The sequence below is a fragment of the Saccoglossus kowalevskii genome, chromosome 4, assembly GCF_978046115.1.
Source record: "Saccoglossus kowalevskii chromosome 4, keSacKowa6.1, whole genome shotgun sequence".
NCBI classification, from domain to species: domain Eukaryota; kingdom Metazoa; phylum Hemichordata; class Enteropneusta; family Harrimaniidae; genus Saccoglossus; species Saccoglossus kowalevskii.
The window spans coordinates 38,541,385-38,565,019 of record NC_140644.1 but is presented as its reverse complement, the minus strand read 5'-3'; the positions used below and the strand labels follow the sequence as shown (position 1 = coordinate 38,565,019).

The 23,635-nt window shown below is 35.4% G+C and overlaps 1 protein-coding gene and 1 long non-coding RNA gene across 2 annotated transcripts; both read left to right on the top strand.

Annotated features, from left to right (window-relative positions):
* The first annotated feature begins 1,936 nt into the window (after window positions 1-1,936).
* Window positions 1,937-13,586, top strand: LOC146747392 (uncharacterized). The gene is made up of 2 exons (XR_014929224.1): window positions 1,937-2,000; window positions 13,323-13,586. It is a non-coding gene; the product is annotated as an uncharacterized LOC146747392 (long non-coding RNA).
* Window positions 13,587-13,846: 260 nt separating this feature from the next.
* Window positions 13,847-21,835, top strand: LOC146747391 (uncharacterized). The gene has a single exon (XM_085498418.1). It carries the CDS (start codon window positions 13,847-13,849, stop codon window positions 21,833-21,835), a length of 7,989 nt encoding a protein of 2,662 aa, XP_085354544.1.
* The last annotated feature ends 1,800 nt before the right edge of the window (window positions 21,836-23,635 follow it).

The following is a 23,635-nucleotide window of genomic DNA, read 5'->3' as shown; positions in this document are numbered from 1 at the left end:
ATCTCAATATGCTCCATATGTAGAAGCTAAGTACTGAATATGAGAACATTTTACATGGCGGTTCTGAAGAAGAAGATTTTAAAGTGTTTTTTGCCGTTTTTAGGAAAAACAAAATGGCGGGAAAAGTCACATGACCGCTAAAGTTTTTATTTCTGATATTTATTACACATGAGTTGTACTATATACCATAAAAAAATCTAGACGCCTAGACCCTCAGAAAGTGGTCAAACAGCCACTTCCGGTTTTATTTCAATCCAATATGGCTGCCAAACTAATTGGCCAATCAAAATTCTGAAAGCATGTTGCACCAGTTCACATTAGGGACTATCAGTATAGAGTATTATCAGACTATTCCTTTCAGCGGTTTTCTCAAACGGCTTGACGAAAAAAGTTACGGAAGAAAGAAAGAAAGAAGAAAAAACCGGACAATAAGAATAGGGGCCTCGCCCTTCGGGCTTGGGCCCCTAAAAACCGAACAATAAGAATAGGGGCCTCGCCCTTCGGGCTTGGGCCCCTAAAAAAACCGGACAATAAGAATAGGGGCCTCGCCCTTCGGGCTTGGGCCCCTAAAAATGAGGAAAGTTTTTCGGTCAGCTGTAGATTTGGATGACTAAAGGGAGATTCTTAATTTTAACCGCTAATTTTTGTTATTTTATGGCAGTTATAAAATTTACAAAATTTTGTGAAAGTTACAATGTCATAGGACCCCAGAGAATTTGTTACTGCTACATAATTGTCATTTATGTGTGAAGTCTGTTATAACAGGACGATTATTCAAGTAAAAAATGAATACAAACCAAGATTTAATTTATGTCCATAGGGAACTGGTATTTATTGTAATACTTCACAAGCAAAACAGATTCTTGTACAGAGTGAATAATGTATAATAACCATAACGACTTACTATATTTCATTGGTTCACACATCTGTCACAGTGCTAGAAATGTCTGACACTGTGACTTCAGTATCTGGAATTCAATTAGTGAAATAAATTTTTGCTTGGAATTAATTTTCGCTGAAGCAACGATTCAGTAAAACTAAAATCTAGCAAATATAGCTTTTTACATGTACATTTTACATTCAACTCGTTAGAAGTCAGTGAAAAAAAATACCATACAAAACACCTAAACAGTGAAAAATAATTCCAGCTAAAATAAATTATTTTACAGTAGTCATAAGATATTAATGTGAGCTGCTTAGAGATGTGCACTTTGTTTTAGTTATAGTTACTTTGGTCGCTACATGTATGTACAGTACACTTTACTCGCCCAAGTACTCACTGTCAGAGGCATTACAGTAGTTGGCTATTGCCGCACATACTTGTTGGCTATTCTCGCTGTTATTTCTTATTTGTCAACAGGACCGCGAATCGACGTGTACAACTTCCGGGTGTGTTGGCATGATTAATTCCGACGTGATGACAATGGATAGTCCGAGTACTGAAGCAATCATTTACTAGTATCATACTGAATGATCAATGCAAGTCCGTTTTCATGAGTAAACGAGCCCCGGTTTTCAGAGAACTAATCTTTCTGAAATTTTCACATTGTTCTGTCTTATCACCTCCATGGTCTTGTTCACTTCTCGGAGTGACTTCGATCAATGTTTCGCGACAAGTTACTAGTAATTAAAACTTGCATACAATAGGGACGTACTGTATTATCATTAATACAATTAAAAGACTAACACCAAACAATGATAAAAGATTAAAAAATCTGGCAGATAAATGCAGAAAATCGCCAAAGACAAAAGGGACTATTTAGTTACCGATTGACCTCGATTCCAAGACATAATCAGCGTGACTGGTCACTAAATAAGTATAAACTATTCTTGAATTCATTTTTAATTGGATCTGGAGTTTTAAAATTTCTAAGTAAAATACACGTAACAATTTTTGTAATAAAATAGAATTTACTGCATATTTGCGAAGTACAATGTCGAAAGCTGTGCACATCTGGGAACGAGGTTCGGTGAAGGGTCATAACCTGATTTCCTTGAAGGTGAGTACTACATTTTAAATACCGCTGTGTTTAATTAGGGATATCATGATTTTAATTCGCTATCTAAGTATTCTTACTGCTTATTGTCAATTCATATATATTCTAGAATACCGTGACTGTGATTTTTTAATAATTTGTACCTGTTGTTGTTGAATTATGAATGAAAACAATTTAGCTTCAGGAGCATGGCGCGTTTTTCAAATGACGTCATGTTTGATCCGGACCTACATTCGGACTGGCGGACAAGTGATAATAAAATAAAAGCGATTGATTTATCGATATTAACTATATGTGCGCCGCCGTGAAACCAAATAAGAGACAAGTTGAGAAACTGTTTTTTGAGATTCCTATAAATCGGAAAGAAATACCATAAAGTTTACAGTCAAACGATCCGGCTGGGTTCGTCTTTTTTTGTGTGGAAAAATTCCTTGCATATAAAAAAATAACATTGGCATTGCAAAACTGTGATAAAAAGCAGATTGAAGATGAGGTACATTTCCTTATGCACTGCAGTCTTTACAATGAACACAGAATTGAATTATTCAAGTACTGTAAGGTAATTATACTAAATTTCAGTAAGTTAGATGAAATCCAAAAATTCAAAGCAATTATGAAATATTGTTGAGGAATAAGACTGCACAATACATACACAAATGTATGCAAATGAGATGTGAGCAGCCCCACCAAAATTAAAATATTCTTTCCACAATGGACTCTAATGTGATTTTAATGTGATTTTTCACTACTTAGCAGTAATAGCTAGTGTATTGTATTGTACCATACAAGTTTATTGTGATCCTTTGTGTGTTTGTAATATTATTTAGCTTTATTTAGCATTTTGTGTAGTTGATTAACCTTTCTTAGTTTATTCTATTTTATCTTTATTTTTAATTTTATACGACCATAGAACAACTCATTTACTACGTTCACGTTACGGGATCTCGGCACGTGCCGAAATTTTTAATCAGTTGTGTTTGCAGAGGGATTACAGCAGTTGTGTTCACGTTATTTAGGACCCACTTAGGACCGACTGGGCTCGTGCCGAAATCACGCTCTCATTCGTCGATCTGTTGGCCCAAACGATACGCATATGATGATAATAATAATTGTTATAGTGAAATTATATCCATTTGTTGCAATGGTGTTTATTACGAGCCATCGTGCACATGAAAGGCAAAGAAAATTCGAAACATAATTATTTTTTTCACGTCAATGTAAAATGTGCAAGAAAATAGAGGTTGTAGCAGCACATAAATATGGGTCGCTGATGACGGTTTGCATTCATTACTACAGCATCCGACCATCTACTCGTATATCCGAATTTCCTGTTATCGTAATTTCATGCTAGTATCAATCAACTTATGTTTTTCTTAAATTTACCACCGAGGGCGTGATTTCGGCTCGTGCCGAGCGTTCAGGCAGTAAATCTCGGCACGTGCCGAGTTTCGGTCCCAAGCATCCATCGGGACCGAGATCGAGTTCTTTTCGGCACATGCTGACTCAGTCCCGACCGTTCACACACAATTTTCGGCACGTGCCGACTCGGTCCCGAGTCTCAGCACGTGCCGAGATCTCTAACGTGATCGCCACTATTGTAGGTCGTTTTAGTGTTGAATAAATAGTATTATTATTATGATATAAGAGCCTAATAACACGAAGAACAAATAAACAAATTTACTGGGGTATTTGAAACCAAAATTGTCATTCCAAATCAGGAGCTAGTCAGCGATGGCCTTACAGTTAGATGACAATTTTGCATTTATTTTATTATCACTTGTATGCCAGCTGGCTGTGGAATTGAAAAAGTAAATTAAATAGATGTATTTATCATTTTTGTGGCATTGAAATAATTTTTCAAATACTTTCGAACAGGAAATAAACTTAATATTGTAATATTTCAAAATCTTAATACAAATGTTTTTTTAGTAAAAAGAAAGCTTGTATGGTGTTTGCAATGGTCCATGACATGGACCACACTGTGTTGTACCAGACACTGAATTTTGATGTTAGAAATTACAATTTTTGAATTTTATACCCTGTGTATGTCATACTTCCCGTGACAGTGTGTCAATTTTCTTCATACACAATGTACAAGATATTTGCTGCATTTTCTGTTTTCGAGCAATTGTTTCATTCACAGCATATGCAAAACAATTCTTTGTCTGTAATATGGCCTTAGATTTTATTTACGTCTTCTGAATTGAAGGAAATAGCAGTTTCAGCTTCGTAGTCAAACTTGTGTGTGTTATCTATCAACGCCATATTTGTTTATAAAATTTTGACTGAATTTGTAATGAAAATCACCAAGTGCTGCTGAAGGTGTCTGTGATATGCTATTGCATGGTAATCCTTACCACACTAAAAGCCAACTGTTTGGTCCATTCGGCAAATAAACTCCATGAAGTATGTAGAAACAGTGGCGATTCTCCTGGTACCTTTGATCCAAGCCTTGCTTTGATTGTATTCTTCTTTTTTACCTCCATGATAGGATGAAGTTCACTTATTTGTTGTTCACATTCAACGCATGCTAATTATTGCCTCTTGTGTGTGGGATTTTTTATTTAACATTTTTTGTGTGTAATATTTGCTGTAATTTTTTCCTCAAAATTTTTTTCAATACCTATTTTTTACTTATTATTTGTAACGTTAAAGTTCTAATATCAACCAAATATGTAATAGTAACCACACCCCTAATTCCGGCTTTGGGGTTACAGAGTTCTCAAAAAAAATTGAAAATCACACCTCCAATTCAATAAGACCGTGACTGACTTCGTTGTTTTAACCAGCTGGTTCAAAACGACATTGTTTCTCATCCTATTCATTTGTTTCATCATCGTGCCTAAACATATTCACATCTATTTATTGTTCAACGGTGATAAGATGTCAGACATGCAGTGAAACTGCTTTTGTTCTGGTAGCAAGCTCTGTCATAATTCCTTATGAATATGTCCATGTTTTCGTAAATTTCTGACAATGAGCTGTTATCACTGTAAAACAGTTAATTTCTTCTTCAATGCTCAGTTTATCTTTCAAAAACAACTACTATTTAAATGAGTTATGGTAATTTGAACACGTTGGCACCATCTAGCTTTTTGATTGGTTAATTAGCAACTTGATCTATCTGGTCAATAAACACGTTTTGTGTGCATTCAAAAAACATGGCAGATATCATATTGTATCACATTGAACATTTACATATGACCGGAATCATTCGCTTATGGCGAAATTAAGTTGAATTTTGCTTGCAGTTCATAACAATTCAAAGAATTTATTTTTTGTGCGTAATTATAATCACTACTAAGTAATACTTTTCAACACTAAGAAAACAAGTAAGTTATTTATGCAGTATGGCCGGATTGCGCTACTGTACTATGATCATTTGCTACTATTATAAAGCAATGCATTCATGTTTGTGTTTATTTGAAACTTCTGCTAGAATGTACTTTCCATTACAAAGAAAATTAAAAAAATGGATACATATTTATTAAATATACTGAGTATTTTTTTTTTTTATCATGTGAACAGTTAGTGTGTCTGTATGTGTGTATGTGTGTGTGTATGTGTGTCCGACTGTTCCACTGCTATCTCAAGAACCATACATCGGTTTTTGATGAAACTTGGTGCATAGATGCTCTGGGCCAATGCGCAGATTTGATTAGGTTTTGGTAAAAATCCATGCTCGTTAATTACCTATTTTGCATGATAATTAGCTAATTTTTAGCTGTTCTATGACTGTTCCACTGATATCTAAAGAACCACTCATTGGATTTTGATGAAACTTGGTACATAGATGCTCTGAACATATGCGCAGATTTGATTAATTTTTGGTAAAAATCCGTGCATATTAATTACCTAATTTGCATGATAATTAGCTATTTTTTAGTGGTTCCATGACTGTTCCACTGATATCTAAACAACCACTCATTGGATTTTGATGAAACTTGGTACATAGATGCTCTGAACTAATGCTAGGTTTTGATTAGTTTTTGGTAATAATCCGTGGATACCGTTAAAGTCCTAATATAAACCGCATACGTAATAGTAACCGCACCCCCAATTCCGGCTTTGGGGTTAAAGAGTTCTTAACAAAAATTGAAAACATGAAAAGTACCTATTACTAACCCCCAATTCAACAAGACCGTGACTGACTTCATTGTTTCAACCAGCTGTTCCAAAACAGCATTGTTCCTAATCCTATTCTTTGTTTCGACAACATGCCTAAAAATATTCACACCTATTTATTGTTCAGCGGTGATAACATCTCATTCAGGCAATGAAACTGCTTTTGTTCTGGCTGCGACCTCTGTCAATACTCTTTCTGAATACGTCTGTGTTTCGTAAGTTTTAGACAATGAGCTTTTATCACCGTAAAAGTGTTAAACTGAGCATTGAAGAATAATTTATCTTTCGAAAACAAATAATTTCTTGATTTAAAAAAAAAAATTATGCCGTTTTCCCATGGAAATCAAAGGCAAAAGATCGCACTACATTATCGGTAAATCTCTTCTGTGTTGCGTTCACCATGAGGTCGCTGAACTGTCATTAACATATTTAAATGAGCTATGTAATTTAGACACATGGGCACCATCCAGCATCGGTCAATAATACGTCACGTGAGCATTCAAAAGCATGGCGGATATCGTATCGGCTGTTTACATGTGACTGAAATCATTCGCTTACGGGGAAACTAAGTTGAATTTTACTTGCATTTTATTACCCCAGACCATTCGTCCCGGTGTTATCGCTATCGCCACACGAGACTCCAGCTTGTCTCCTATACAATTTTCCTTCCGCCCACTTAATTTTAATATTCATATGACCTTTGCACTGACATCGATAGCCAATCGCATTCGACCGCGGACGTCACTCTAAATAAACAACTGAATAAATTAATATACCATATTTGGAAGATAGCGGGTAAATTCAACGTTGTTGGTGTGTTCCTTCGGGTTCGAAGTCGCACGAAACGAGTTCATGTTCCGTTATCTTTCGCAAGTAAAACAGGTCGATATGTATTAAACATGGCATTTGTTTTCTTGTTTTAACCCCCTTATTACGCAAGCTTCCGTCGAAGTGGTGTTTTTTTCGACGATTTGTGGCATGTTGCAAAACGAACGAAACATTGCGGCATTCTTAGCGGTGGATAAGGGATCGACTATGTCGTCACATTTATGTCTCGTTTGAAAGAGAATAAACAACCGCTCAGAAAAATATGTTGCTAATATTTAAGTGCGGTGCCTTGAAATCGCCTGCCCGACGTCCAAATTTCAAAAGGATGTTCGATTTGCAATGACGACCGTTCATATGTACTAGGCGACGTTACTAATTACTACTAGGGTCGGTGTTTGCATTAAGAATTATAGAACAAAAGATCAGCAAAGCGGTGCTTTTGTCGGCGATTTTGTCAAAGGGAATTTTGATAAAATGTTGCAAAACAGAATCGCGAATTGGGTGAAAAATTGCGCCGGCGGCATTCTCAGCGATGGCGACACCCGAGAAACACCGTGTCACGGTGCATTCGTGCATCAGTACACCGAAGAAATACATACATATTGTTGCGGATGACTATTGTAGACTGTGTTCGTGTAGTCTTCTAGTTTGTGGACAGTTAAAGTCGTGTGTGAATTTATTCAAGCCAGGAAAAGCAGGAGGGATAACTTATGGAAATCGTCTTTCCAATTTGATCCAGTGCGACGTTGTGAAAGGAGCGACTCTGTCGTCTCATCTATGTCTAGTTTGTAAGAGAAAGATTGATAGCGCAGAAAAATCCGCCAATAATGTAAAACAGTGGCGTGAAATTGTCAGTCATTCTAATATCTCCCAACCTGTGAACGAAAGGGTTAAGCGTGCTGCCTTGAAATCGCCTGCCAAAACTAAAATGGCGCGTGTCACGTGACTTTGTTTACTAAAGATAGCGTGGGCGTTTGATTGACACTCAACTCATTAGTATTCCACCAATCACAGCTACATCTACTTTCTGGATGTGCGCAGTCAAATTGTATAGGAGACAAGCTGGAGTCTCGTGTGGCGATAGCGATAACACCGGGACGAATGGTCTGGGGTAGCATTTTATAACAATTCAACGAATTTATTTTTCGTGCGTTATTGTAATCACTACTAAATAATAATCACCAATATCAACACTTCGAAAACAAGTAAGTTATTCACTTGTGACCCGCAGCATGGCCGGATCGAGCTACCGTTATGAGATCATTTGCTACTAAGCAATGCATTCGTGTTTTTATTTGAAACTTCTGTTAGAATATACTTTTCGTTACCAAGAAAATTAAAAAAAATAAATGCATATTACATTAAAAATACTGAGTATTTTTTGTATCATGTACAATTTTTTTTTGATTGACTAATTTTTCAATATTTCGTAACGCCTATTTTAGAACCAAAATAAGGCCTTTCACTCTTCCCCGACGCCTATTCAAGAGAACAATGTTAAATTATTCTTCAGATGACCAGTTTATTTTTTAAAAACAACTAATTTTTTTATTTAAAAAAAATCATGCCGTTTTCGCATCAAAATCCAAGCCAAAATATCGTACTACAACATCAATCTCTTCCGCATTGCGTTCAATAACATTAACATATTTAAATAAGCTATGGTAATTTGAACACGTTGGCATCATCCAGCTTTTTGATTGGTTAATTAGCGATTTGACCTATTTGACCTAAGAGAACATGGCGGATATCCTACAGCATCAAACGTTTATACGAGACCGGAATCATTCGCTTACGATGAAACTAAGTTGACTTTTATTTGTATTTCATAACCATTCAACAAATTTATTTTGTGTACATTATTATAATCACTACTGAGTACAGTAATAATCAACAATTCAGAAACGCAGCATGCCGAGATTTTTGTGTTCGTTTTTATTTGAAACTTCGTTTATTTAGAATATATTTTCGTTACCAATAAAATAAAAATCTCTCAGTCAATCAGAAACCCGGATTCATGCCTTCGAGGAAGGTCCCGTTTGAACGCTCACATCGGTTTTTTTTTTCGTTTGGGGGAAAACTAAAACTGGTCGCAATTTTCGAATAAGAATGAGTCGGCAATTTTTAGTGGAGTCGAAAATTTGGAGGTAAATAAAACACCGAAACCCGGCAAACAAATAGGTGGTCGAATTTTTAGAGGGGTCGAAATTTTGGAGTTTTCACGGTACTAATTATTCCATTTCAATGAAACTTAGTACAAAGATGCTCTAGGACAATGTACAAACCTAATTAGTTTGGGGTAAAAATCTGTTCATATTAATTCCCTAATAAGCATAATAATTCATAATATTTTGGTTCTAATCACATTTCAATTAAACTTGGAGACATAGATTTTCTGTTACATTGCGCAGACCTCATTAGTTTTACACTCAAATCTGGTCATATTAATTTTCTGATTTGCATAATTAGTTTTCAGCTAAGTAATTTCGAATTATATTTAATGTGTCTCCAATACTCTCAGCACATGGGAGTTCTTTCTAAGCTTTCTTTGATTTTGATTGACTGTAATTTTTCAACAATACACGACGCCTATTTTAGAACCGAAGTTAAGGCCTTTCATACTTCCCTGATGCCTATTCAAGAGATTGTATGGTGTGTTGTTTGTTTTTTGCATGTTTTGTGGGGGGTGGCCACGCCCATTTAGTGATTGCAATATGTGCGTAATATAAACTGCACCCTGAATTAGAGCTTTTGACCCCAATTTTTAAATTTATACATTGTAAGGTAATATAAACTGTGGTTTATATTAGGATTTTTACGGTATCAAATTGTCTGTGTATGTTGTGGGAAAAATTATGTCTGCTTCAAGGTGATTTAATTTCATTTCATTTGTGCGTAATTATTTTTTAATCTTAATATTGTTAAAACATTTCAAATAATTGACATTCTGTCAGTTGTGTATGATAATGACTTATTAAACACATTGAGCCAGATTGCAACATATGCTTCCTATAATTTGTTTCTTTGCACTGTGTATTAACATGCTTTATCAGTTAAAGCGATTTTAAGAAAATATATGGTAAAATCTGTATTATACGGCTTCTACTAGAGCATCATATGAGAAATTGTGAATGTTTGGTTGTCAATTATTCAAAAAGAATGGGTGTGACTTCTATTAGGGATGTGGCTTCTAATACAGATTTTATGGTACATCAAAAATTTTTATAAGTGACAATGAGTTTGCTATTTTGAATCACATGTGTTTGGAATATTCCTGTCAATAAGTATGTTTTTATTAGTGCAAACTGATAATACAAATCTGTAGAGTATATTTCAATTTTGTTAATATGAAGTCAGCAAGTCATTTCAGTGTGATTGTTTTGACCATACTGCTGCACTAACATACCAATATAATGTTCTTTGCCTTCGTATTTTGCAGGTGAGAATTAATTAACAGCTATATGATTGACATAGTGGTGTAAGGGAAAGTGTGCATGTTGGAACATAGTTAAGTACAAGAAGTTTTGCATTGTTAAAGCTGCATCTTCAATTTACATAATCCGTAGAAAATCTCTCACTTACCTTTGTGAGCATCCCAAGGTCTTTGGCTTTTGCAAATTTTATGAGAGTGTGCTGTCAACTAATAGCATAGATTTACTGAGTTAACTGTATACTATCAGTTGACAGCATAGATTTACTGAGTAAACTGAACACTATCAACTGATAGCATAGATTTACTGAGTAACCTGTATACTGTCAACCAATAGCATAGATTTACTGAGTAACCTGTATACTGTCAACCAATAGCATAGATTTACTAAGTAACCTGTACACTATGCTAGTGTAAATCTATGCTATCTGTTGATAGTGTACAGTTTACTCAGTAAATCTATGCTGTCACCTGATAGTATACAGTTTACCGGTACTCTGTAAATCTATGCTGTCACCTGATAGTATACAGTTTACTCTGTAAATCTATGCTGTCACCTGATAGTATACAGTTTACTCTGTAAATCTATGCTGTCATCTGATAGTATACAGTTTACTCTGTAAATCTATGCTGTCATCTGATAGTATACAGTTTACTCTGTAAATCTATGCTGTCATCTGATAGCATACAGTTTACTCTGTAAATCTATGCTGTCACCTGATAGTATACAGTTTACTCTGTAAATCTATGCTGTCATCTGATAGTATACAGTTACTCTGTAAATCTATGCTGTCACCTGATAGTATACAGTTTACTCTGTAAATCTATGCTGTCACCTGATAGTATACAGTTTACTCTGTAAATCTATGCTGTCATCTGATAGTATACAGTTTACTCTGTAAATCTATGCTGTCATCTGATAGTATACAGTTTACTCTGTAAATCTATGCTGTCATCTGATAGCATACAGTTTACTCTGTAAATCTATGCTGTCACCTGATAGTATACAGTTTACTCTGTAAATCTATGCTGTCATCTGATAGTATACAGGTTACTCAGTAAATCTATGCTGTCACTTGATAGTATACAGTAAGTTTATTTAGTAAATATATGCTGTCACCTGATAGCATACAGTTTACTCAGTAAATCTATGCTGTCATCTGATAGTATACAGTTTACTCAGTAAATCTATGCTGTTACTTGATAGTATACAGTAAACTCAGTAAATCTATGCTGTCACCTGATAGTATACAGTTTACTCGGTAAATCTATGCTGTCACCTGATAGTATACAGTTTACTCAGTAAATCTATGCTGTCACCTGATAGTATACAGTTTACTCGGTAAATCAATGCTGTCACCTGATAGTATACAGTTTACTCAGTAAATCTATGCTGTCACCTGATAGTATACAGTTTATTCAGTAAATCTATGCTGTCACCTGATAGCATACAGTTTTCCTAGTAAACCTATGCTGTCACCTGATAGTATACAGTTTACTCAGTAAATCTATGCTGTCACCTGATAGCATACAGTTTTCCTAGTAAACCTATGCTGTCATTTGATAGTATACAGTTTATTCAGTAAACCTATGCTGTCATTTGATAGTATACAGTTTACTCAGTAAATCTATGCTGTCACCTGATAGCATACAGTTTTCCTAGTAAACCTATGCTGTCACCTGATAGTATACAGTTTACTCAGTAAACCTATGCTGTCATCTGATAGTATACAGTTTACTCAGTAAACCTATGCTGTCATTTGATAGTATACAGTTTACTCAGTAAACCTATGCTGTCACCTGATAGTATACAGTTTACTCAGTAAATCTATGCTGTCATTTGATAGTATACAGTTTATTCAGTAAACCTATGCTGTCATTTGATAGTATACAGTTTACTCAGTAAATGTATGCTATTAGTTGACAGTATACAGGTTACTCAGTAAATCTATGCTATCAGTTGATAGCATAGATTTACTGAATAAACTGTACATCAGTTGACAGCATAGATTTACTGAGTAAACTGTACACTATCTACTGATAGCATAGATTTACACTAGCATAATGTACAGGTTACTCAGTAAGTTTATGCTATCAACTGATGTACAGTTTATTCAGTAAATCTATGCTGTCAACTGATAGTATACAGTTTACTCAGTAAATCTATGCTGTCAACTGATGGTACAGTTTATTCAGTAAATCTATGCTATCAACTGATAGCATAGATTTACTGAGTAACCTGTCTACTGTCAACTAATAGCATACATTTACTGAGTAACCTGTACACTATGCTAGTGTAAATCTATGCTATCTGTTGATAGTGTACAGTTTACTCAGTAAATCTATGCTGTCACTTGATAGTATACAGTTTACTCAGTAAACCTATGCTGTCATTTTATAGTATACAGTTTATTCAGTAAACCTATGCTGTCATTTGATAGTATACAGTTTATTCAGTAAACCTATGCTGTCATTTGATAGTATACAGTTTACTCAGTAAACCTATGCTGTCACTTGATAGTATACAGTTTACTCAGTAAACCTATGCTGTCATTTGATAGTATACAGTTTATTCAGTAAACCTATGCTGTCACCTGATAGTATACAGTTTACTCAGTAAACCTATGCTGTCACTTGATAGTATACAGTTTACTCATTAAATCTATGCTGTCACTTGATAGTATACAGTTTACTCAGTAAACCAATGCTGTCACTTGATAGTATACAGTTTTCCTAGTAAACCTATGCTGTCATTTGATAGTATACAGTTTATTCAGTAAACCTATACTCTCACTTGATAGTATACAGTTTTCCTAGTAAACCTATGCTGTCACATGATAGTATACAGTTTACTCAGTAAACCTATGCTGTCACCTGATAGTATATGTACGTAAATAATTTTAATTAATGGAGTTTTGTTTTCTTGGCTTATATATTTTCAGGTGAGATTATGTCTCAAAGCTGCATTTTAATGGAGAAGGTCACCACCATTTTTCTCTTTTTGGAGGATTGTTCTTAGATTACTCAGATTGAAGTCTGTGTATGAAATTTTCAAATATTTGTTGCATTAAAACAAAAATATTATTGCATTTTCATAAGCCTTTAGTTATAGACTTTTAGTGAGTGACATTGACTCATGAGCTTGTATTTTTTTCCATAAAGGGAAGGTAAATATTGATTACAAATAAACCTGTTACCCAAAACTATTACTTGTGCAGGCAAGTTATTTTTGGTGGATGTGCAATAAGTGATGAAATGTAAATTTACTTTATTGGAAGAATGGTTGGCATAGAAACTAATCGACTTGAATGTTGTTAATATTTAAAACTCCAGTAAAGTACTAGTATGGAGTAATTGTGCACTTCATTGATCAACACTGTGGTGGTGTTGCTTCAGTGTTTTTAAAAAATGTTTGCAATGCATGTTTGAATAATGTATTCTGCGTTTTGGTTTATGTCGTTTCCAGATGCCTCGAAGTAAATACTGGAAGAAAGGAAGGAAACACAGAAGAAACTTGACCACAACAGAGGATCCTGGCCTCTTTACAAACAGGAATGACAACGACAGTAATGAGACTGAGGATCCTGGCCTCTTACAAAACAGGAATATTGACATAGAGGATCCTGTCCTCTCAAAAAACAGGAGGACGGAGGATCCTGGCCTCCAGCAAAACAGGAATGACAGTAGTGAGGATCCTGGCCTCCAGCAAAACAGGAATGATAGTGAGGATCCTGACCTCCAGCAAAACAGGAATGACGGTGAGGATCCTGACCTCCAGCAAAACAGGAATGATTGTGAGGATCCTGACCTCCAGCAAAACAGGAATGATTGTGAGGATCCTGACCTCCAGCAAAACAGGAATGATTGTGAGGATCCTGACCTCCAGCAAAACAGGAATGATTGTGAGGATCCTGACCTCCAGCAAAACAGGAATGATAGTGAGGTTTCTTGCCTCCTGCAAAACATGAATTACAGTGAGGTTTCGTGCCTCCAGCAAAACACAAATTACAGTACTAAGTATCTTGATGATTTTCAGGATGATGATTGTCAAAATGAGCAACGAAAGGACACAATGCTTACAAATGAATTCCGAAAGGATGCAATACTTACTAATGAATTGAGAAACCAATGTGAAATAGATTACAAAACATTTGACCAGCTTCAAAAGCTGTTCACTGATGGGAATGTAAATGCAATCAGTGGCAATTTTCATCAAGGAGATCCATTTGTTTTCCCATCAGAAAATGTTGGAAGACAGTGTGTAGCTAACTGTTTATTGTCGCTTGTATACAGTAAAATTAAAAATGTTATATCATGGGATAGTTATGATTTAGACACAATTTTGAAAGCTGGCAATGAATATTATAATGATTTGTCCTCGAGAATTAATGCAATATATCTTCTAGTTTCTGAATTAGACAAAGAAGTGGAGTTATTTGACACTAGATTCTCTGTCACAGTTGGTAACAGTTTAGTTGGTTTAATGGGTTCCCAGCAACATGCAGAAAGTGAGTTTGTTGTATCATTGGATACTGCATTGCACAAAACACTGTCAGAGTTTGATGCTTGTTTTATCACTTTTAATGGAGCAACGTTTGCTGTATTGAATGCAGATGGCATTTACTGTGTATTTGATTCACATTCAAGAAATTCTGAAGGCATGGTTGAAGCAGATGGCTCGAGTATTCTCTTGCAAATGAAAAATGTTGAGCAGGTGTATCAACACTGTTGTAATCTTGGAATATCCATGAACGTAAGTGAACACACACAATTTGAAGTAACAGGAATTAGTGTTGTTGCTTCCAGAGGCATAGCAAATGAAATTAACGTAACGTCTAGTGATGATGATTTAGTAATTATGAATGAGTACAGGGAAGTTACTTTTACATTTAATCCACTTGAGGCAAGTACATGTGTAGGCATTTGCAGGACACTTGGTTTAACATATGAACATCAAACTGAAACCTTAGGGCATTTATATGGTTCTGAACTAAGAGATCCTTGTTATACGAAGAATATTGAAGGTGATGGTAATTGCTTGTTCAGAGCTTTATCATATTGTATAAGTGGTACTGAGCAAAATCACCAGACGATAAGAGACAAGATTGTGCAGCACTTGCAGTTGAATGCCCAACTTTTCTCTCAATATATTAGACCGGAATACCAATCAGTTAATGATTATGTAACACGATCAAATATACAATTGCCCGGTGTATGGGGCACAGAGGTTGAAATTTTTGTCGCAGCCGATATGCTGGCAACAGATATTTATACATTCAATGTTGATAGGTGGAGACGATTTACTCAAACTAGTAAAAGCTCCCGTAATAGTACTAATGGTTTGTACTTAAAGCACTGCAATGAAAACCACTATGAAGTTGTGAAGTGTGTAAAGATGCATGGTGAATCGAGGAATTGTACACATAGTAACTGTGCTACAGAAAATGTTTGTATGGAAACTGATGATAATGTACCTGTTGTATGCAAATTAAACAAGGCAAGAAAACGTAAATCTCTATCGAGACGTCAGCAATTGAAAGTCAGACGGGATAGATATCATGAAAAGAAAAACCTGACAGTTAGTCAAAGTTTATTACCCAAATCAAATGATAAGAAGCAAAGTTATGTAAGAGAGCAAGAACTATACCACATGGATTCAGAATTTAGAGAGAGAAAGAAAAAGCAGAGTTATGACAAATACCATGAAAACGCTAAGTTCAGAGAAAAAAAGAAAGCATGTTGTGCCGCTCAGTCTGCTGAAAAGTATCAGCAAGATGCTGAATTCAGGGAGACCAAAAAAACACGTTGTGCAGCTCAGTCTGCTGAAAAGTATCAGCAAGATGCTGAATTCAGAGAAACAAAGAAAGCACGTTGTGCAGCTCAGTCTGCTGAAAAGTATCAGCAGGATGCTGAATTCAGGGAGACCAAGAAATCAAAGTTTACAGAAAAGTATCAGCAAGATGTTGAATTCAGAGAAACAAAGAAAGCACGTTGTGCAGCTCAGTCTGCTGAAAAGTATCAGCATGATGCTGAATTCAGGGAGACCAAGAAATCAAAGTTTACAGAAAAGTATCAGCAAGATGTTGAATTCAGAAAGACTAAAAAGAGGTTGAGTGTAGAAAAATACCGTTGTGATGTAGATTATAAGCAGCGCTTGATTGAACGTAGTATTAACCAAAAAGTGTATATGAAAACAGAAAATGAAAATATTGAACATGTTACAGCTCTATTCAAATGTGAAGTCTCCAAAGGACCGGATTGCATTTGTAGTGTCTGTCACAGACGACTATTTCGAAATCAAGTGATTATATGTAACAAACACGCTTTTGACAAGGAAAGAGAATATATTGCACAGAAGTGTATAACAGAGACCTATTTACATACATGCAACTTGTCATGTGATGATAAATGTCAGTTAAAGGAAAGCTCTGCTGGTAAATTATGGATTTGTTATACATGTCAAAGGAAACTTTTGCATGGAAAGATGCCTGCAGAAGCGGTTGTGAACAACCTTGACTTGAAAACTATCCCTGATGAATTAAAATGCCTCAATGATTTGGAACAGCATTTAGTAGCATTGCATATTCCATTTTTGAAAATGTTGGCTTTGCCAAGAGGTGGTCAAAAAGGCGTTCATGGGCCAGTTGTTTGTGTACCATCGAGTGTGGTGAAAGCAACAAGCTTTTTACCAAGAATTGAATCAGAGGATCAGACAATAAGAGTTAAACTGAAGCGAAAACTTACATACAAAGGTCACTACCAGTTTAAATGTGTTAAGAAAGGTCATGTCAAAAATGCTTTAGTGTATCTTCAAACGAATAATAAATGGTATAAAGATGTAAAATTCAATGTGGATTGGGAAAACACTTTATCAAGAAATGAAGATAATGAGAACTCTTCTGACAAAGAACATAGTGAAACATCTGATACAGAGAATGAACCAGACGATGTTCATGGAATGTTTGTGGACACTTGCTTACAACCACTTGACATAGGTCAAGAAGTTCTTGATTATCACTTTGATGATGTATGTGTTGCACCAGCAGAGCACAATAAACCAGTAAGAGTCCTGATGGACAAATGCAATGAAGCAAAATGCTTTCCAGTATTGTATCCAACTGGATCCCCAACACTTCAAGATGACCGAGATGTTCGAATAACCCTAGGACGGTATCTACATACACGTTTAATGAATGCTGATGGCAGATTTGCCAGAAATATAGACTTTATATTCTATGCACAATATTTGTCTGAATTGGAGCAGGTCCAGTCAAAAGTGTCAATTGCTCTTCGTAAAGGAAATGGTATTGCTTTAGGTGAGAAAGTAACATCAAAGGTTCTAACAAACCGAGACAAACTGATAGAGATTATAAAGAATGATGAAGGCTACAAATTTATGACGCCTATCAGAGGAACACCGCCATACTGGCAAGCTACCCAAAAAGATATTTTTGCAATGATAAGGCAATTAGGTATACCAACTTGGTTTTGCTCATTTTCATCTGCTGACTTGCGATGGAAGGAAATTGTGGAAACAATACTTCATGAACAGGGTGACTATAGCACTTCCGCTAGTGATCTTGAATGGTCTCAGAAATGTGAAATACTAAGACAGAACCCAGTAACAGCAGCTAGAATGTTTGATCACAGATTCCATTATTTTTTAACTCGTGTAATAATGTCTTCAGCACGTCCCATTGGGCACATCAAAGACTATTTTTACAGAGTAGAATTTCAACAACGTGGTTCACCACACACGCATTGCTTATTCTGGGTGGAAAATGCTCCGATTGTTGATAATGATGCTGATGATAAAGTGGTTGATTTTGTTGACAAGTATGTAACTTGTAATATGCCTTCTCAAGAAGAGGATTCAGAATTGCATGATATTGTAAACAAAGTCCAAAAACACAGCACAAGACATTCAAAATCTTGCAAGAAGAAAGGCATGAATTGCAGGTTCAATTTTCCACGACCTCCTTGCACAAGGTCATTCATTTGTCGACCTGATAATGAAACAGATGAGTTGCAATTAAAAAACGTTTTAGAAGAAGATTCTGATGTAACTGAGGACGAAGATTCTGATATGGGAATACATAAATTGTCCATGACAAAAGAAAATGCAAAGAAAATTCTTGGAAATGTTTGGAAAGCCCTTTCTGATAACCAAAAGGAATATGAAAGTGTAGATTCCTTATTCTCGGATATAGGAATTACGCAGGAAATCTTTGAAAAGGCAAATACATTGTTAACAAAGAAAACATCTGTTGTTTTGAAACGACAGCCAAATGATGTATGGGTGAATCAGTATAATGCAGATCTACTCCGTTGTTGGGATGCAAATATGGATATACAGTTTGTTGTTGATGCATATTCCTGTGTTGTATATATTGTTTCTTACATTTCCAAAGCAGAACGAGAGATGGGGTTATTGTTGGATCATGCTCAAAAAGAAGCTACAAAAGAAGGCAATGTTGATGCTAAGAAAGCATTAAAACAGTTAGGAAATGTATATCTTCAAAACAGAGAAGTTAGTGCCCAAGAGGCTGTATATAGAGTATGTAATCTAAAGCTGAAGCAGTCATCACGAAAAGTCCAGTTTATTCCAACTGGGGACAATCCTATTAAAATGAGTTTGCCATTTGAGATTATCAGGAAAAAAAATGAAGGTACTAATGTAGATGAAGATGATATATGGATGACTAGCATAGTTGACAGATACAAAGCTAGACCAGATGAACAAGAGTTTGATATGTTGTGTCTTGCTGCGTTTTGCTCAGAGTACAGAGTTCTTTCAACATTTGAAATGTCAAATGTCAATAATGACAAGAGAACAAATCCAGTAGTAACTTTAAAGAACGACCTTGGTCATATGCAAAAAAGGTCTAGAAGTGAGCCTGCTGTTATAAGATATGCAAGATTTTCAGTGACAAAGAATCCTGGGAAATATTATCAGAGTATATTGCAACTTTTTCTCCCTCATCGCATTGATGAACATTTGAAACCTGTTGGATTTGAATCTTTTGAAAATTTTTACCAGGATGGAGCAGTTAAATTGGGAAATGCACAATTGGAAAAGGTGAAATTGATCGTTGACAGAAATCGAGCCTTATTCGAAAAAGAAGCTGATGCTATTGATACTGCATCAAAATTACTTGATGAATGTGGTCAATTAGAAGATGCATGGGCTAAAATATGCCCAGAAACTGAATCTGAACGAATTGAGTGCCTTGAAGAAGCACAGAAAAATACTGATGAAAATGAGTATGACACTTCAATTCCTGATCTAGAAGAACAACCACAGATTTCAGATAGCCATGCTGTAGTACCTTCGTGTTCAATGTCAACGATTGAGGGGCACTCTATGCTGAGAAAATTGAATGTGAAACAATCTGAAATATTTTACAAAATCCGACAGTGGTGCCTAGATAAAAGCAATGGATTGAACCCAGATCCATTTTTTGTGTTTGTCACTGGTGGAGCTGGAACTGGGAAAAGTCATTTAATCAAATCTGTGAATTATGAAGCTACACGCACTCTTGCTCGTTCATTACCGAATCCTGATGATATTTCTGTACTTTTAACAGCACCAACTGGTGTTGCTGCATTTAATATTGGAGGTATGACTGTGCACAGTGCTTTATCTATACCAGTTAATGCCAAGCTACCATATGTACCACTGGGTAATGAAAAGATTAACAGCGTTCGTTGTAAACTAACTACACTTCAAATCTTAGTGATAGATGAAATTTCTATGGTGGACCACAAATTACTTGCTTATATCCATGGTCGATTGAGACAGATTAAACAAACTAGCAGTCATTCACCATTCGGTAATGTTTCTGTCATTGCCTGTGGTGATTTTTACCAACTCCCACCTGTAAAAGGAAGCCCATTATGTGTTGGAAATGAAGTTGTAAACCTGTGGAAAGATAATTTCATGTTTGCAGAGTTGACTGAAATAATGAGACAGACAGATGTAGCATTTGCTGAAACACTTAATAGGCTACGAATTCATAAGAAAGGAGAGGCACTGTCTTCCACTGATGTAAAAATGCTTGAAGGTCGAGAAACTGGTGAGGAAACTGATGCAATTCACATTTTTGGTACAAATGTACAGGTTGATGAATGCAATGTAACTATGCTTCATAAGCTATGCACAGATCCTGTATATATTGAGGCTCAGGATTATACCAAAAATGCAAAGACAGGTAAACTGGAAAGGAATCAAAATCCCCATAAGAAGGTTTACATGAATCTGTTACCAGAAAGTATAACATTAGCTACTGGTGCAAGAGTTCAACTTACAAAAAACATTGATGTTTCAGATGGCCTAGTTAATGGTGTATTTGGAACTGTAAGTCACATAACTATGATACCAGGGAATAATTTTCCGTCTGCAATATATGTAATATTCGATAATGCCAAAGTGGGTGAAAAGTTACGAAAAACAAGTGCAATTTCTTCAGCATTGCCAGAAAATAGTACTATCATTAAAGTTAATGAAGACACTGTTGCACCAAATGGTGGTATCAGAAGACAGTTCCCTCTTAAGTTAGCATGGGCTTGTACAGTCCATAAAGTACAAGGTTTAACTGTAAACAGAGCTGTTGTTAATTTGAAAAAAATCTTTACATCAGGACAGGCTTATGTGGCATTAAGTCGAGTGACATCTTTGAGTGGACTCATTGTGCAGGACTTCCGAACATCTGCAATTTATTGCAATGAGAAAGTGCAAGCAGCATTGGAAAACATGCCAAAGTTCATCACCGAGTCGTCCGAGCAGTCAGGCACAAATTACACATGTAATTTAATTATGCATAATGTTCAGGGTCTTCAGTCTCATATACAAGACATTCAGAATGATAATACATTCCTGATGTCTGATGTCATATGTCTTACTGAAACGTGGCTAACTGACAGACAACCTCAGTTTGACATTGAATTGAATGGATTTAGTTTTAATCACAAACCAAGATGTCTTTCTTATAATAGATCTACTGACAATACAGCAAAGTTGATGGAGCAGTGCCATGGTGGTGTAGCAGTATATGCAAAACAAAACAAATCATTTAAGATTTTGAACTTGCCAATATCAAATATGGAATGCATGGTATTTTGTTTAACTGATTTGAATTTAACAGTTGCTGTTATATACAGACCGGCATCATATCAGCTAGAGATATTCAGAGAAAGTTTACTTGTCCTTGTGGAAGAGCTCGATAAACGGCGAGGTGGGACAATTATCATGGGAGATTTCAACCAAAATATCTTTGTCTCTTCATCGATTATGAAGCTACTGCAAGAACATGGTTTCAGGCAGTGTGTATGTCAACCAACTACAGAAGCTGGCACACTTATTGATCATGTGTATGTCAAAGGTAAAGAAAGTGTTAATGTAACAGTTCATCCACGATATTTTAGTTTCCATGAAGCTATACGTATACTTATTTGACTTGATGTATGTATTATATCCGCCGCTTAAAATAATAATGAGTGCCCACTCCTCGCAACTATTTTCTGAGTGTGGGGAGGGATAGATATCGCGGCTCCCCTTTTTCTTTTTTTTCATTTTATAGTGGGGAACATCCATAAAGTATGCAGGGGGGTGGAGTTTTGGGGATGGAGTAGTGGTGTGCCAGTCATCAGTATGTATGTAATTATATCATACATTTTTTTTTAATTTGAGAGTATTGTTTCTTGTATTTGTCATTGATTGTTCTGTTTAATATTGCAGCCAGTTTGGTTGTGGCTCGAGCTTTATACAAGAACGAGTGTCTTTGTAGATAAAAGTTAACAATTTCTTTGTAGATAATAGTAAACGGTTAGCTTACTGATAACCAGTTATAGATCTATTATCAATATGATAACTTTATATGTGTTATAACTGGTATTTAACTTACTTTTCTAGCTTTAATACTTTCTAGCCTTTGCAAATGTGATCAAACATTTCACTACTAAATCCTGCATACTTTATGGATGTTCCTAGATTTTTTTTTTCACTTTTATATGCATATGATATCCACTGGCTTGCTTTGTTGTGTATGTGATATGTGACAATACCCAACCTGTTCATTTCTATTATGTTAAAATTCTATTGACAACGTAGATTATTATGTCTCTTGATATCAACAGTGCTCATAAGCTAAATTATATATTCACCTGTCTGACGTGTTGAAGCATATTGACAGTCAACAAAAGTAATTTGCTAACATCACTATCCATGTTATATTCACAGGGTGGATTATCTGTCACATGACCATGTATATTTATTTTACAGTGGCTGACACTGAATATTTTGTTATTTGACGAAAGTCGCTGGCACATGCCACAATCAGTCAAAATAATTTCAATTTGTTTACTACTAGTTTTATCTACCATGATTATTTCTATATTAATTTTAAATTGCAACATGTTATGTATTTTATGAATTCAAATTTAAAGCATTTATGTTATACAAAAAAATATTTTTTATTTATTATACACAGTGATTAAGCAAATGCATATGCCATAAAAGTTCTCTTGATTACAATGATACAATGTAATACTGTAGAATACTTTATTTTCGCTATTTTCGCTGAAAGGATGATTCCGTGAAAATAAAATTCAGCGAATATACTTTTTTTCTATATTTCACATTAACCTCATCAAAAATCAGTGAAAATAAATTCCAAGCAAAACGCCCAAAAAGCCTTTTCAGCGAAAATTAATTCCAGTGAAAATAAAGTATTCCACAGTACAATATAGAAACTGATAGTTTTCAAGGATTATTGTAGTGAAGAGAAAATGAAAAATACAGAATTGTGGATGCAGTTGCTGCATTTCACTTGTAATTTATTTTATTTGCAAAACTTGTAAATGTACATTGATTGTGTTTTTTAATCTCTGTAATTAACCTGCATAGTGTCTGAATGATTTGTTACACGACAACCATTAGATTATATACAACATATTGGCAGAGTGCATTATGTGACAATATCCACCTTGTTGATAGATTGAGCTATCTTGTTGGCAGGGTGGTTTATCTTGTCACTTGATTACCATATGATGATATCCACCTTGTTAACAAAGTAGGTTATTTTGTTACATGAATACATTGTTGTGAAATCCACCTTGTTGGCAGGGTGGTTTATCTTGTCACTTGATTACCATATGATGATATCCACCTTGTTAACAAAGTAGGCTATTTTGTTACATGAATACATTGTGGTGAAATCCACCTTGTTGACAGGGTGGTTTATCTTGTCGCATGAGT